The sequence below is a fragment of the Zootoca vivipara genome, chromosome 3, assembly GCF_965207765.1.
Source record: "Zootoca vivipara chromosome 3, rZooViv2.hap1.1, whole genome shotgun sequence".
Lineage (NCBI taxonomy): Eukaryota > Metazoa > Chordata > Lepidosauria > Squamata > Lacertidae > Zootoca > Zootoca vivipara.
In genome coordinates this window covers 63,414,151-63,431,619 of record NC_142586.1, presented here as the reverse complement: position 1 = coordinate 63,431,619, position 17,469 = coordinate 63,414,151, and the positions used below count along the sequence as shown (strand labels likewise).

General features: G+C 41.2%; 1 protein-coding gene across 2 annotated transcripts in view; it reads right to left on the bottom strand.

Moving 5' to 3' along the window:
- PLEKHG1 (pleckstrin homology and RhoGEF domain containing G1) overlaps positions 1 to 17,469 on the bottom strand; it is a 108,758-nt gene that overhangs the window by 68,548 nt on the left and 22,741 nt on the right. For both annotated transcript variants that reach the window (XM_088666269.1, XM_088666268.1), the window contains exon 2: positions 10,059 to 10,133. In XM_088666269.1, coding sequence (XP_088522395.1) covers positions 10,059 to 10,107 — 49 coding nt within the window. In that variant the 5' untranslated portion in view covers positions 10,108 to 10,133. The remainder of the gene's footprint in view (positions 1 to 10,058; positions 10,134 to 17,469) is intronic.

Genomic DNA, 17,469 nt, shown 5'->3' with positions numbered 1-17,469 from the left:
AGCTAGTAAATTTTAAGTCTTACAGTTGTCAATTACTTAAAGCACTGGATGTACCTTGAAGCTCTTATTTGGGGGGGGGATCCAGCATGGAGATTTTCTGAGGTTCCCAGCTCTATGGTTTGCTATATCAGCTTGCCAGTTCACCTTAAATTTGAAATTTAACATAATAGCAACTATACCTCCAAGCCTGATTTGCTGAAGAAGTAAGAGTTTAGTTGTTTGACCAATCTCACAGAAAGAACATATGCTTTTCTATTAATATTTTATTGCTTATAAAACATCAAAGCTGGCTGCCTTCCTACTTTGTCAGCAAGCAACAATTTCCCCCCTTTAAGCTAATTCAAACTACAGGGAGCCAATTAAAAAAAGTGAAGCTTAACACAACTATTTCCTTCTAGTAATCTCTCTAAATTTAGGGTTTATCAGGCCTTATGGGGTCTTCTTTCCAGAGCAATTGGCATTTATTCATTTAACTACTATGTGTATAGCTAAGGGAATGAAACAAGTTCAAACGTTACCACTTGTCTTGAAATTGAGAAAGACAGAATTTATTTAAAACACACTTGATATGTCTTCTGAAAAGTTTTTCTTTTAATACAAGGAAATATGTTACAACATTCCTTCTTCCTTTGTCAAAAAGGGGCTAAATTAGTATTTTGGCAGTCACCAAAGGCTTTTTCCAGTAATATTAAATTTCGCCATGTTACAGTATATGGACACTAAAAGGCTACTGAAGGCTAATGTTGCTGTTATTTTAAAAGAATCCTTAGTTGTTGTTTTTTAAGACAATTATGTGCTTCAATGAGGTAATATGAAAACATTTTCCCGTTTTTTGTTTTCGTTTTTCAGTGAAAAAAAAGGTTGGGAAGAGGGAAATAGAAGCATATACAGTCGTACCTGGAATTTGAATGGAATCCATTCCGGAAGTCCGTTCAACTTCCAAAACATTTGAAAACCAAAGCACGGCTCCTGCAGCCAATCGGAAGCCCTGCCGATGTTTGGCTTCCAAAAATAGTTCGCAAACCAGAACAGTCACTTCAGGGTTTGCAATGTTCAGGAGCCGAAACGCTCGGGAACTAAGCTGTTTGACTTCCAAGGTACGAATGTATTAAATTCTTAGTAAATCCAGTGAAGTTTCAACTTCTGTTATTTATTTATCTGATGTTTTTAAAACAAAAAGCACTTTTATCTGTCCTGACAATGCAAAATGAACTAAGTAATCTCAGCAAAGGAATGCAAACACCAACAATGCACAAGATGAACTGTCAGTCCTGTGTTAAAGCTATCCAAAGCTTCAAAATTTACATGCAATTGCATACTGAAAAACTGCATGCAATTGCAAAATCCATAACTTTTTTTTTGCATTATGTGAGGAATGTGGATCTGCCTCTTTGCCGAGACACTTTCACCTCTGCTTTGATTTTAATTTAGTAATATTTGCAGAGAAAGGAGATGCAATTTAATATACAATAGCAAAGCCCTTTTTGGCCTGAGGGCAGCAGCTTCCATACCCCTAAGCTAAAGGTTAAAGGATTCTGATAAACCTTCCTAAAATAAGCAAATCACAAATGTTTATTTGAGCAGCTAACAACACTTTGTATATAATTCTTTTCCATTTTGTTTGCATTTCATTTTCCACTCAGAAATAAAGCAGAATGGAAAATAAAGAAACCCTACAAACATATGTATATATATATATAAACCTGGCAATGAGGAAAGTGGGACATCCAACAATTTAAAAATTGTTCTCTATGGTAGAATTGACTATATGTCAAAATAAACTTTTTAAAAACACCTCCATGTGGTAGCAATTTTATCCAGCAAAAATCCTTATTTGGAGCAAAGAATTCCAAACAACAGAGCTGCATAACAAATTTCCAAATCACCCATGATGTGTAACAGGTGAAAACACATGAGCTGTGCTATTTAGTTTTGTTTAAGGGAACCTATAAAGTGCTTAGCCTCCTATAATTTGTTGAATATCATATCTATTTGGTTATCCTATCCTATATAATAAAGTGCAAGTGCCTCTGCGCCCAGTATTCCGTGTGTCCCTGGGTTTGCGCTACTGTGCATGTGCCCCACGGACACAGGGATTGGACGGAGAGACAGGACGCACACACACACATGCTCTCTTCCCCCCCACCTCTGCCTACCGTTTAGCCGCTTCGTTGGGGCGCTCCGCTGAGCCCAGCTGGGCAGCGGGCGCCCAGGAGAAGGCCGCGATTCGGCCTCTTTCTGTGGCTGCGGCGCCAAAACAGGCCGAATCGCGGCCTTCTCCTGGGCGCCCGCTGCCCAGCTGGGCTCAGTGGAGCGCCCTTGAGGAAGCGGCGGCCGAGGGAGGGCCAGCCGGCACCCCCCTGTGCTGCCGTTGCCAAAACAAGCTTCTCCCAGGCGCCCGCTGCCCAGCTGGGCTCAGCAGAGCGCCCACTGCTAAAGGGAGGGAAGGCCGCGGCCCCGCCGCTCCTCTAGCGCGTTTACTGAACGGGCTGAATTACACTAGCCTTTAGAGTAACAATTGGCAGCTAACTGCAATACATGAAACTCTCAGGGCTGCATCGCACATTACAAAATTTGTTCGTAGAAGGCTGTTTAATGAAGAGAACAATGCTATTGTTGGTATTTCACAGATTGGTGCTTACAGCTTCCCTCTCCATGTCCACAACAAAAAACAAACAAGCCATCAGCATATGTAGTACAGTAATCAGATTATCACATCATTTACAGACTAGTCACACAATATTTTTTTCAGAGGTGCCTTCTGCATAGGAATTCTGTAAACATGTGAGGAGAGTCAGAATCTACAACACGTGGAAGCTTTCACCAGTGACTGCTATTTTTAGCCACATATATACAAATCCAAATTGCTGCTAAGAAGGGTAAACAACATAGTAAATTCATGGCTATTTTTAGAAAACCGCATTTAGCATTGCACTTTGACATATGTATCATCTGACATATATTTAGTACCTTTCACTAGCAATAATCCATTTGCCAAACCCGTGTGCTGGCATTGATATCAGCATGTGATACCAGAGTGATTTAAGGATTCATGCCTCCTACCAAAAAACATTATCATCTATAAATAACAGGCAAGCACCCAATACAACTGGTACATAAAACTCCAAATATATTAATGTACTCTAGATCGCAGTATTTGCTAACAAGCCCCTTTAAAAACTCTTTTCTTATTTAATATTTATACTGGACAGCTCAGTTGGTTAGAGCAGTGTTTCCCAACCTTGTGCCTCCAGATGTTTTGGGACTACAACTCCCATCATCCCTAGCTAGCAAGACCAGTGGTCAGGAATGATGGGAATTGTAGTCCGAAAACAGCTGGAGGCACAAGGTTGGGAAACACTGGGTTAGAGCATGGTGCTGATAGCACCAAGGTCGCAGGTTCGATTCCCATGTGGGACAGCTGCACATTCCTGCATTGCAGGGGACTAGATGATCCTCAGGGTCAATTCCAGCACTACAATTCTATGATTCTTACAGTAAGAACAAAAGAATAGATCTGCTTAGCAGGTGAGAGAGTGGATTTTCATACAGCTATTTAAAATTAAAAAAATCATATAATGTTTGAGGCCAAAAATAAAGCAAATCAGGCAACTTCTCTCAATACTTAACCACCAACAGCACTTCAGTCTAGCATGGGGAGGGATTTTAACTAAGCTTAAGATAAGGAAGGAAGGAAGGGCTAACTTTCACGGAAAACTCACGCAAATAGGCTTGTGTCTGAATACACCCCCAACGTCTGAGCACAATTAGTGGCTGTGGAATACTGCCTGTGCCAGACTGCTGGAAAGGCAAAATGGATATCCAGGGGGAGGGAAGAGGGGAAGGAGTATGCTGGGAAAAGGTGACTGAAACTTTGTACATACAGGAGACCTCTCCACAATGCAACATTTTGTTATAGATCCCAAATGTGCTTATATATTACACACTATGATTTATGGTGCATGTTGTTTAGGATTTTAAAGAAATTCTTCAGAACACTGAATATTTCAGTCCCACCACCCATCCAACAGAGATTACATAATACACACACATTTTTGTGTGTGTGTGTGAGAGAGAGAGAGAGAGTGTGTGTGTGTATTATAAAGTCTCACACACCTTAAAACTCACAGGCCATTCAAATTTTACAGGCGTGATTAAAAGGAGTATTAGATCACAGCTGACTGGAAAGCTGAACTCCAGCTGGACACCAGCCAACCCAGACTCATGGTAACCATTGTGTTTTGAAAGATCCATTTTAAAAGAGTCATTAATATTCTCCGCAGGACTTCAAATGCATGGCAAATAATCCAACTTGGCAACAAACCTACGGAAGATGGTGTTACTTTCTACTTTTAGCCAACTCACTTTCTTGAGCAGATTTGAGAGGTTAGGGCCCAACACTTGTTTTCATGCATCAGGGCATAACCAGTAAGACTTCATGATGTAAACCGGGTAAATATTTGTTTTGTATTATATTCACAAATACTTAAATTACAAATTGGTTCAATCTAGGGTGCACCAAATACTATAGAGTTCTGATATTCCTTCAACTGTAGCACATTCAAAGACAGCTGAAGCCAAAAATACCTGCCACAAGATTTTCACATTCAACTTGTTTTTTACTTTCACAAATATTCCAAGCGGTGTTGGAAATTGAGATATGAAAGCTAGGAGCTAAATGCCACCTTAAGCCTGGGTTATGGGTGCAACAACGGAATGTCTAGGCCCACTTTTTTATAACAAGGATACAAAGCTGAAAATGAATGAACTGCAGCTAAAATTTTATATTCATTTTTCACATTGTCTAGTCCTCATCTGAAGACCGCAAAAAAAATAAAGCCATGCTTCCCCTGCCCACCCCACTAATATTCCTAGAAGAGGGTCTCTTCTCCAGTCTTCAGAGAGTAGCTGGAAGTGGGGAAGCAGAAAAAGGTCCTCCTTTCCTTCCACTATGCAGTTTCAATCTGAAATCTTAGGTGCAGTACTGTGCCCAAAGCTCAGAAATGGCTCGCACTAATGAAATTCCTTGTCACAAAATGCGCCTAGAACAATGGGAGTTTCGAACGGTGGCTTTAAGATAGCAGCCCAAATGCCTCTTCTTAAGCAATGTATATGGATGGATTAGCTTGAAAAATGACCTCTCTACAATTACCGTATAGTGGGAGTAATTTCTACAATCAGACCAAAGGAGGGGTAAGAGCACCAAAGCCAATACTTTTCAGATTTGAAAAAAATAACAACTTGCAATGCTTATGACTGCCTCATGAGTTGTTCTTCAATGTAGATTGTAAATTTATCCAGAAAAGGAACCCTTTCTCCCTGCCCAGTTCCTTCCCAGCTGCTCACTTACCTGCCCTGGAAGTAATAGCAACAATAGTAATAAATTTCTGGAGACCTTGATATCTGGACATGTTATGACAGTGTTCCAGGAGCAAGAGGCCATTATGTACTCATTTCAACAAAACTAAGTTTTACATCAGCTCTAGAAGATGCTCAAGCAGTGTTTCCCAAACTTGGGTCTCCAACTGTTTCTGAACTGTTTCACAACTCCCACCATCCCTAGCTAGCAGGACCAGTGGTCAAGGATGGTGGGAATTGTAGTCCAAAAACAGCTGGGGACCCAAGTTTTAACTCTGAGCTTGAACGCTGGACAACCTGCAGGGAAAGAGAGGCCCAATTTTTGAGAATAGTTGTTAAAGATGTCTGTCTCTCTGCCTTCACCATTCATATTTAAAACTCAACAGATTCTGGCCCATGTTATTTAACATCTTCTGCACAGGAAGAATAATTCAAGGTGTTCATTGTCATCTATATGCAGGTCACGTGTAGCACTTTTAAACTTTTCAACCTAATACAAAGGAAGCTGTTGAGGTTCTGAACTAAAACCTGGAGGCATTAATGAGCTGGATGAGCACTAGGAAACTGAAGTTGAATCTACACAAGACACACATGCTCCCGATGAGGAGGGAGATGGCTTTGGAACAAGAATTCTGCCTGGTTTGGATGAGAATGCACACATATAAACACATCTTGAAAAATCAGGTTCACAGTTTGAAAGTGTTCCTAGACTCAGTTTTCTATCTGGATGACCTGGTAGCAAAAGTGGCCAGTTCCAAGAAAGTCAGATCTGCCTACAATTAAGAAGAAAGAGAGGTTAAATCAAGATCAGATTAGTGCAATGTGCTCTATATGGGGCTACTTTAGAAAAATCTTTAGAAGATGCACTTGATCCAGAATGCAGCAGCAAGCTCATCTATAGGACCATGTTACACCTGCAATCTCTGTGCCCACTACCATTTTTTCCAGACACAACTCAAAATTTTGGCAATTACCTTCAGTCCAGGATAGCTGAATGATCACCCATACCATCCTGTTTGTTCCCTAATATCTGGAGAGGTCCTTCTATGAGATGTAGCCATGTTAATGGCTGCATCCATATTGTGGGACATTTTGCTCCATGAAGTGTGGATGTCCCCTCTCTAGATGTCTTTTGGCAGTAGGGAAAGGCATTATTATTTAGATATGCATTTATTCAAGTATCTGCTATAAATAATCATGGTTTATCAATGCCTTTTGTTATATTTTATGATATTGTTGATTCTGAATTATAGTAAGCCACCCTAGTGGGATAGAGTTTCTATGGAAGTATCACAAAAGGACTCTTGCACCAAGGAGATCAAAATGGAATATATAAGCCATACCTGAGCTACAATTTTTAACAGCGTGTCATGATAAAAAGTCCCCCCCTCCCAGAGTGACTTCGAAACTTTTTTTGTATTTAGAGGATGGTGTGGAGGGTTGTAGTAATATTACTCATGTCAAAGGATCCTGCTGAGCAGGGAAGATTAGCTACTCCGGTGGTCCAGAGTGTCCCATTACAACCCACTCGGGGGGGGGGGATGGAAATATGTTAGATGCTGTGTGACAACTTAATCTACTCCTCCTTACAGTGTACAGACATCTGGCTCAGCCTGTATAGACATAATTCAACAGAAGCAATAGAGAAGGCAGAAGTTATCATCAAACAGACACATTTACTATCCTCTGCATTGTCATTTGAATTATTATAAGTTTAAAACGTGACTTCTTAAGTTTTTTATCTACATAAGAATTTTATTCTCCATTTGCAGCAATCTCTTTGTGTTATAAATTATCATGAACCAAGCCCTTTTATTTGGATACACACACAAAGGAAGATAAAAAAAAGGAATACAGAGTCTGGATAAATTTGTCTCCTACAGCTGTCCAGGAAGAGGTGCTAAAAATGATGGTTTATACAGATGCCTTGCAAAATCTAGGGGAAGCGGTCTTCAAAATAATGTGAACAACTTATCTGGCTCACCAGGAGAATACAAATGCCTTGTTAGGTTACTACATCCCACAAACTAGCCAGCTGCGAAGGAAACAGCCTGGTGACAAACCATACCAGGAAAGCAGGTCAGGATTTCCTGCTGTAATAGAGCCTGCTACTCAAAGAGAAGCTAAAAAGAGGGCCAAGCTGCAAAAAGATTTCCCTGTAAAAGCTATGTCATAAATTGATAATAAGTAGCAGCTTAGAATTGGATTTCCATCCCATAGCATTTTCGATTTTGTGCCAACCTTATACTACCCAAATTACCTTGGTAATCAAATTTTCCATAACCTTTGCACTACAGGTGCAAACATACAGCTTTAGCTTCTGAGTGGCAGGTAATTCCTTCCTAAATCCAAGGTTTTTGTATGCAGCCCACAAGCTTCTGTTAAAATGCTGATAAACTCATGGTGTACCTTTTTAATAATAATATTGATGTTATCTGGCCAATTTTTGAGACATCATAGAGCCCAAGAACTTAAAGGACTCTACCACTACAACCATGTTACCAAGCATGGAGATTGGCAACAAGATGGGAGGATGCCTTCTCCAATCAATTATCATTTCCACTGTCTTTTGGGCATTTAGCACCAAGTTATTCCTGCTGTACCACGAGACAAGATGATCTACTTCCCGCCTATTTGCAGATTCATCATCCTCCCGGATGAGCCCAATGACTGTTGTATCATTCGCAAATTTCAAGATCTTAACTGATGGATCAGTTGAGGTGCAGTCATTTGTTTATAGAGAAAAAAGCAGTGGGGAAAGTACACACCCCTGGGGAGCACCTGTACTGATGGTATTATTACACAAAAACACAAACACAAAACACAAAACACCACTGCTTTGGTGAAAGAAAGTAGACCACAACATTCATGGGTAATCTTTGTTGACAAAAAGAGCTTGGTGGGAGAGAAGATGAACAAACTATCTGCCAATTTTTAGTAAAGTAATCACAAGACTCTATTTTCTTTCGTTCACTTCTGTTTATTGTTTGTTTACATGCATATGCAATGGCAGCTGGTAGCATTTTGACATGGTGGAGCTGCAATGCCTAACCTTGCTTTGTTTAAACTTTAGGAAAGTGTGCCAATACACATGTGTTAAGTGCTACTGTCTTCGCCTCGCTAAATAATAATAATAATAATAATAATAATAATTCACCCTAATGTCTCAAAGCGGGTTACAACATTAAAAGACAATTGGAGCTATATTTTTATGCACATCTATGTAGTAGGAGGCGTGGTGGAGGCTGATAGGACATTGAAATGAACCAAGAAGTTCATTAAATCCTACAAACTGTAGCAGCACACAAGATAAGCAAACCAACACTGTGGAAGATACTGGCTGCTTTCAGGCTAGTTCCTAGCAACTAGTGAATTTACAATATTCAGCAGGCAAGGAAACTAATTGCATATTTATGAGTTTCTATGCTGAAATATTAAATATCAACACATGTCATTGAAGCAACTTGCATTGCAAGAAAAAGAAGCTTCACTGCTCATTTTTCTGGAGAGTTCAAAAAATAGCTTTTAGAGACTCTTCCCTCATCATAACAGCATCCTCTTCTATTTTTGAAGCACTGTCCGGAGTTCTAAGCTGTAACTTCACATGAAGGACAAAGTCCGCAGGGCAATAAAAATCTGAAACACAATTAATTCCTTGTTTGGCTATCTTCAGAAAAGGATAAGTGATAGCAGCACAGAACCCCAAACAGATGACTGACATTACCAGATAACCATTAGCTTCGGTTAATGGGTAACACTTCGTCAGGCTCCTACAAATGTCAATACAGCACATCAATAGCTATAAAACACCCAAGGGAATGGTTAGTATCACTCTAAGGCAAACTGCCTTATTGAGGAAAAAGATGGACTGGCTGATCAAGTCATTACTACTAAGTCATGGTTGGCAGTAGTAATGCTTCTGAACACTGGTTGTGGAAACCACAGAAGGGGAGAGTGCTCTTTTGCTCGGATCCTGCCTGCAGGTTTCCCATAGGCTTCTGGTTGGCCACTGTGAGAACAGGATGCAGGACCAGAGGGGCCATTAGCCTGACCCAGCAGGCTCTTCTTATGTTCTAATTATCTTTACCAAAATTAGGAAGCAAAACAACAAACTCCAGATTAACATGGAAAATGCAGAGCTTAGGCCTTACTTTGCTTTGGCTATTTATTATACAGTCGTAACTTGGTTGACGAACACCTTGCGACTCGAACATATTGGTTCCCGAATGCCACAAACCCGGAAGTGAGTGTTCCGGTTTGCGAATGTTCTTTGGAACCCGAAAATCCAATGCAGCTTCTGCAACTTCCTGCAGCCAATTGGAAGCCACGCCTTGGTTTCCAAACATTTTGGAAGTCGAACGGAATCCATAATGGATTCCATTCGAGGTACCACTGTACTTACCCAACACATAAAAATTACCAAGTCACCAAATCACACACACACACCATAAAGACAGGAACCTAACATGTCCCTAGCCACCCAAACATTGTTTGAATCATCTCTCTCACTTTCCCTCACCACAAACTTTTCAGAAATGAAACATTTCTATATAATCATGCCTAAAATAAGCAGGGAAGGGGAGAAACACTACATTTGAGATGATAGTTTCACAAAAAAAAAGATTGCTATTATATTTCCTACAATATGTATTCTGAGAAAATGAAAGAACAAGATTTCTCAAGAGAAAAACAATACCGACCTTCATTCCTGGATAAGGTTTCTTTACCCTCTGGTGTTTTATCTGGCATCTCAGCCGAGACCAATTCAGTGAAACCTGAGGGACATAAAGAAAGAAAACTGTTCTCATACCAAAGCCAGCAGGGGGACACTTTTCTATAAGTTCAGGATACTGTTACAAGTTAATTCACACACATCCTATAAAACACTTCAGCAAAAGGGCAAACAAAGCTAACAAATAACAAACGACCCTATCATGTGTCGTTCAGCTTGAGTAAAGTACCAACAGTTTGGGAAAACATTTCCCTTAGAGCAGGAATAGGGAACCTGGGGCATCCAGACATTGTCTGACTACAACTCCCATCATCCCTGACCAGTCCCATCACCAGCTGTTGGCCACTTTGGGCACCAGTCCAGGGCCTGACCACTGGCCATGCTAGCCATGCTGGCTGGGACTGGTGGGAGTGAGTCCCAAGAACAACAGGAGCTCCATGAATTAGCCATCCTCATTTAAGGAATACAAAGGCCCATATAATTGAAAAGGGGTTTTTGAGGGTGCAAGTTAACTTAAAAATTCAACAGAGAAGTCCTACTAGGGAACACTAGCCAGTAAATCAAAGATGAATGAAAATATCTGGCAAACCCTTTAGGGCAGGCATAGGCAAACTCTGGCCCTCCAGATGCTTGGGACTACAATTCCCATCATCCCTGACTACTGGTCCTGTTAGCTAGGGATGATAGGAATTGTAGTCCCAAACATCTGGAGGGCCGGAGTTTGCCTATGCCTGCTAGGGCCTTCAAGTCAAAACAGTAAAATCATTTTTGAAAAATAAAGCACACACCTCTCCATTCTCTCTCTAGCTAAGTAAGTCCTACCAAGTTCAATAGGAATTGTTCTTGTCTGCACAGCATCAACCTCAAGACATCCAGATGAATGCCAAGCAGAATAATTTAATCCCAGCCATTTCCCCGCTATTTGCTTCACTGTTAAAATATATCATAACCTCGCTTGTACATCAGGGTGATGTACAAAATAAGGCCAAAAATAGCAATGAGACCATAGATACAACCATAAAACAGAAGCAAATGTCAGTGCATATCCCTCAGCATCAATTTAATTACAGGTAGGTAGCCGTGTTGGTCTGAGTCGAAGCAAAATAAAAAAATTCCTTCAGTAGCACCTTAAAGACCAACTAAGTTTATATTTTGGTATGAGCTTTCGTGTGCATGCACATGAAAGCTCATACCAAAATATAAACTTAGTTGGTCTTTAAGGTGCTACTGAAGGAATTTTTTTATTTTGCATCAATTTAATATAATCCTCTCAAGCCACACCACTTAACATTCTGGCAGCCACATTCTGCATTAGTTGAAGCTTCAGGATCTGTTGTCCCTGTGGATCCTGCTGCCTGAAGTGGTCACCTCACCTTGTCTAATGTGTGGGCCAGCCCTGCTTCTGGGTCATCTTTAAGGTCGGCCCCACTTACAATGCATTGCAACAACCCAATTCAGAACATGGACTGCCATGGCCAGTCTATCCCTGAAGCTGGTAAAAGGCACTCTGAGCCACCAAGGCCACCTGGTCCTCATGTAGCATAGCTGGAGCACCTCCAAGTTATGCACCTCCTCTCTCAGAGACAGTGAAACCTGAGACAAGAGAACCACCTGCTCACTGAGCCTCAAACTTAGTGGGATTCAACTTCAGCTTTCTGGTCCTCATACCGTCCATACAACTGGAACCAAACAGAGTCAATTTAAGGGGGGAGCTGGGTGCTGCAATATTGAAAATTACCTTTCTCTCTGTTCCACTGATAAGATTCCTTCTGTAAGTGGACATAAGAGTTTTGCCTCTGATACAAGGACATAATTGGTATCTTCAAGCAAGTAACAAAACCTCACCCCAGCCCCAACCAACTAGAAATATTACTTCAATTACTTAAAATGGATTAATACTTGCTTCATCAACCAAACCGCAGAGGAGGATTGCTACCGTATTTGCACACATTTCTGGGAATAAGCCCTACAGAAGAACAAAATGAGACACAAAGCATTGTACGGTAAGTGATCATTTTGGACTTTTAGCTGTAGAATGGGAAAAGCCGAATGAGTATGTTGGGTTTGTTTGTTTTTAACTTAAGTGGCCTATTAAGTATCATGAAACCTTAGAATATCATCTTCACCCTTGCCAACTTCCATGACTAATTTTAGAGAGATGTGAAAACAATGTCAAGTAGCAATTTTCTCAAACTTCAATTAATCTTTCTTTGCTAACAGTACACTACTTGGCCATGAAAGCATCATGTTACAAGAAGCACTCAGTCACAACAGAACTGAAGTGATTTATTAAAAACCTTCCCTGCTTGTATGCTACCACAAGAATGAGCTGTGCTAGTTAATATCATATTGGTTAGACACATTTCGGGGCTGCATTGTTGCATTAGTTTTGCTGGTTATAATGCTAGCACTTCTGTCCTGATTTCTAACGTTCCTTTTCCACTGCAGGTTGTGTAATGGAACTGTGGCTTTTTGAATGATATACCACTTTGTTGTGTTAAATTTTAAAGGGCAGAAATATAAATATTAAAACGATAACAGTGGAATGTGAATTGCTTATTTTCCCCAACTATTGCAGTCCTTAAGCCTAAGGTCCCAAAAGTCTACCGGGGGGGGGGGGACACATGCAAGAGAATGAACTTGAAGATGAATGAGAAATCATTAGAAGTTCAATGCTGATACAAACTTAATTTGCATTTTGTTCACCCAACCATTATGGAAACGGCTTCTACAGGGCCAGCACACCCACGAGGCAGGGTGAAGCAGATGTCTTAAAGGTAAAGGGGCCCCTGACCATCAGGTCCAGTTGTGTCCGACTCTGGGGTTGTGGCGCTCATCTCGCTCTATAGGCCGAGGGAGCTGGCGTTTGTCCGCAGACAGCTTCCAGGTCATGTGGCCAGCATGACAAAGCTGCTTCTGGCGAACCAGAGCAGCACACGGAAATGTCGTTTACCTTCCTGCTGTAGAGTACCTATTTATCTACTTGCACTTTGATGTGCTTTCAAACTACTAGGTGGGCAGGAGCTGGGACCTAGCAACAGGAGCTCACCCCGTTGCAGGGATTCTAACCGCCGACCTTCTGATCAGCAAGCCCTAGACTCTGTGGTTTAACCCACAGCGCCACCTGGGTCCTTGAAGCAGATGTCTTAGGCAGTGCTTTTTTTATAGAAAAATAGGTGCCGGTATTCACCATGAAGTTGTTACTGTAAGTGCCACAATTTATAACAACAACAAAAAGAGGTGCCGATACTGCATACCATGGAGTACCCCCTTTAAAAATGCAGGCATCAGCTCCGATTGCCGCTGAATTTTTGCGAGATCTTGCGAAGATTTCACGAGGCTGTGCCAGAATCTGCTATTAGTGCTGCTTTGGAAGAGAGGTTTTGGTGAAGGCAGCGTGGCACAGGGCGGCACCTCCCATTTCACCTCAAGTGGCAAAATGGGATGCACTGCCCCTGTACTTCTACATGTACCGGTAGTTCAAAGATCACTCAACTAATTCAGTGAACTTTGTTAAACCAAGCTACTTCATTCCAAGCACTTCACAGAAATATCAAAACTGTGTTTTCATGATTACGTATGCTAAGGCAGGGTTTGGCAAGGTTTACCGGCCATGGGCCAGATCACTCCCACGGAGATTGTCTGTGGGCCGGACTGGAGCAGCATGACACCGGAAATTACATCTGCACATGTCCATGTTGCAAGAAATTGCTTCTGCACATGCCCAGATGCCAAAAAAAACACCGGCTCAGAAGTGATTTTTGACGTCTGGACATGCGCAGATGCGATTTCCAGCACTGCCCAGCGAGTCCCTGCACTGTGCTGTGCCAGTTTAGCGCAGCACGCAGGGGACTCACCAAGCGGGCAGCTCGATTCAGGGGTGGCTCGTGGGCCACATCCGGCCCATGGGCTGCATGTTGCCGACCCCTGTGCTAAGGCATCATATTCTTAACAATTCTTAACTCGATTTGACTGGTTAAGAAAAGAATCCTCCATTATCATGAACACACAAAGAATTACTGTAGTAGGGACCATGATTAGCATATAATGATGGAGACACTGGTATTTTATACTGAAAGTACTTTGTTATATGGTTCATTATATTCTCAGTCTAAATGGGATCTGCCCTGTCTAAAAATACATCTCTAATATTTTCTTCAGACTAAACTACAAATACAATAGCTATTATGTGTATCACAGGATATGCTTCCCCCGCCCCCCGTCTACTGATAATTGAGAATGGATGCATATACAAAAATGAAACAAATATCTAAATCAAATCTGAGTTCATCACGTCACATGCAGATTTGTAGAGAGGTTTTCATCAAGCTGCCCATGAAGTCACATAGCCTTTGTCACTAGAGGGAGTCCTGATCACACAGCATGTTCGGTAAGGCAAAACAAAAGGAATGAAAAGATGAGAAAACTGCCAGAAAAAAAGACTGCAGGCACCTTTGAATGTTTCTACAGATTTCATCGTAAGAAATGTTTAAACAAAACATGCCTGTTGAACAAACACACAGAGACACACACACTCCCATCACCCTGCATGACTAAAAGTCAGGTGGGATGGGAGTTCTTGCCCAGGAACACCTGCAGGGCCACAGGTGAGTCACACCTGCTGTAAGGGCTGCAGCGAAATGGTAAAACAAACCATTGCGTAGCAGACAAGCACAATACAGTAGTCTTTTGGTAGCTTTTTTTTTCTTTTTTTCTAAGCAGATAATGGATTCTACAAAATATATCGGGAAAAGTTCTAAACTCTTTTCCCTGGAGGTCACTCTGATCAATACAACTCTTTCCCAGACTGCTTTTCTACACTTAGGAGGAAAAGATATTCCACAACAGATAATGGGTGTAATGAATAAAACAGTTTCCAATGTAAGTGCATGAAAAATAATTACGTGGGCAGTCCAAATGCATAAGATTTGAATGTTTAGCCAGCCTGACCCATTCCAGTAGCTGTTTCAATTTAAGGTCTCACATTAAATGCAAAGGAGCTTACTGAGAGATGCTCATACATGGAAAAACACTCACTCTGAAGACAATTTAAGACCTGCAGCACACAAACAACTGAACTTTACACAAGGGCAAAATTTTACAACTATAATTTGTATTGGCAAGGAGAGAATGAGGAAATGGGGTAATGTTTGGCTTGGCATTCCTTTTGGTTATGCATGAGCAAAAGTCTATTTAAACCTTGCAAGCAGATCATTGTAACATTGCAATGTGGCAATGCTGCTGACTCATGAATTCTACCTAACAACCTAAGGTAGTTAACACTTTTGTTATCCCAATGAAGTCAGCATAAATAGCCTTTTAATAATCTTCCAAGGTTACTTAATGTGCTACCAAACCATGTATACCCAGTGCAACCTATTTTATTTGAACCAAAGCAGGAAGTTTAATTTCAGTTTGCCGAACTTATAGCATTCAGTCCAGGAGTAGATCTGCAGGTAGAAATATGAAAGGCATCCTGGAGAATGGTGTTATGAACAACCCAGACATTGAAACCAGTAAATTACTTAGGCCCTCCAGATGTTTTTAGACCCCAGCTTCCATCATCCCCCAACCACTGACCATGCTGACTAAAGCAGATGGGGACTGAAGTCAAACAACATTTGGAGGACCAAAACACCCCTCACCCTGCACAATACAGCCTCATATTGTTAAGTAAGAAAGCGGAGGTAAAGCCAATGGTTCAGTCTGATCTCACCACAATTCCCAGCTCTGCCTGTGTCAGTCAGAAGGCATTTCATGAAACAATGCCCTCAGCTATTCTCTGCAGTATAGTTGAGCAGATACTGATAAAATGAAAGCAAATCAAACAAGGCCTGACAGACAGACAGACAGACTTTTGTTACTGGTGTGCTTCCACATTATACAAAGAATAGAATGAGTCATGCCTACTGGGCAAAAAGAGTTTAGGGGATAGATGCCAGAAAGGTCACGGTGCCCTACACCACCATATTCAAAATGGTATGAAGACTCCTGTGCACCTTCACTGGCTGGCACATGTCAGCTTTCGAACAAATTCTTTACAAGAAACAGTTCTCTTAGAAGAGAAACCCTACAGGTTTCTGGTTTTAAAAAAAAGACTAAAGAACACATACAAACAGCAAGCTATTCAGAAATGCCAGTTCTCCAGGTGTGTTTGTGTGTTAAAAAAAACCACTACCTGTGTTTATTTGCATATACACTAATTCACTTAAACATAAGCATGAGTGCACCTTCTTGAGTACACTACCTGAGTACACTGTCTGGCACCACCTGTCCAAACTTTCTTTACCAAATCTGAATATATTATTAAATGGCAAAGCAGGCTGCATTTTAAGTGGCTAATTTAGAACCAGCTTGTTTTTTTCTAAACATTTTAAAGAAAAATAGTGAGCCTAAAATTGAGGTTGGACATGTGCACAGCAAGAGTCAACTGCCAAAAATCTTTTTAGGCTGATATCAACATGGCCAGTTCAAAGCCAGCTCATCAGTACTGAGTACATTTGTCACCCACAGATAGTTAGGAAAGGCAACCAGACACTTTGATGAATCATTTGAAATGGACTGTTGCCTTTATGTCTATTAGCCAGTATTCCTTTAGCGGCAAATTCTAAAGCCCCACATGCTGCAAATTCTGTAAACCCTTCCTCATTCCCAAAAAATTATGCATTTTTAAAGGACCTGTATTGTACTTAGGCCTTTGCCAGCACATGGGCACTCTGAGATTTTTTTCCTCAAGTGCTATACAAAGACACAGGGCAAATGTGGTCTAGTAAAAGTTCTTTGACTGCAATACTTCTAACCACGTCTAACTGAATAAAGTTACAAAAAAACACAGCAATGGGCTATGAACACATTATGTAATGCAATACTATATTAATAAACAATCCATGTACTCCTGCCAGCGCACTTCAAGGGAGGTCCCCTTTACAGATGATGACTCATGTGTACAGCTAAAACTAGGTCATCAGGAACAGCAGTCTTGAGCCAAGGAACCAGTTGGGTGAGGGGAACCCCCCCCCCACACACATATACTATAACCCAAGAGGTGGGAACACATTATGTTGCCAGAAAACACAAATAAGGAAAGGCCACACTTCATTCAGAATTTCTCACAGATTAGAATTTCTCACAAAACTTTGCAGGTCTAGAGGGGGGGAAAACATTCTGTTGACTCCGCAGAACTTTGCCAGAGTCCATGCTTCCATCCATACCAAGAGGGAAGATAGCAAAATAGACTGTTGTAACGTACAGAGTTCAGTCTCCATTGCAACTGTGGCTTGCGGGTGCCTTTCTGCTGAATCTGCAGATTGCTAAGAGCCACAGTGATGAACTATAATGTGGAAGGTAGCCATTCAGCCAAAAGCTGTCATTTTCCCAAG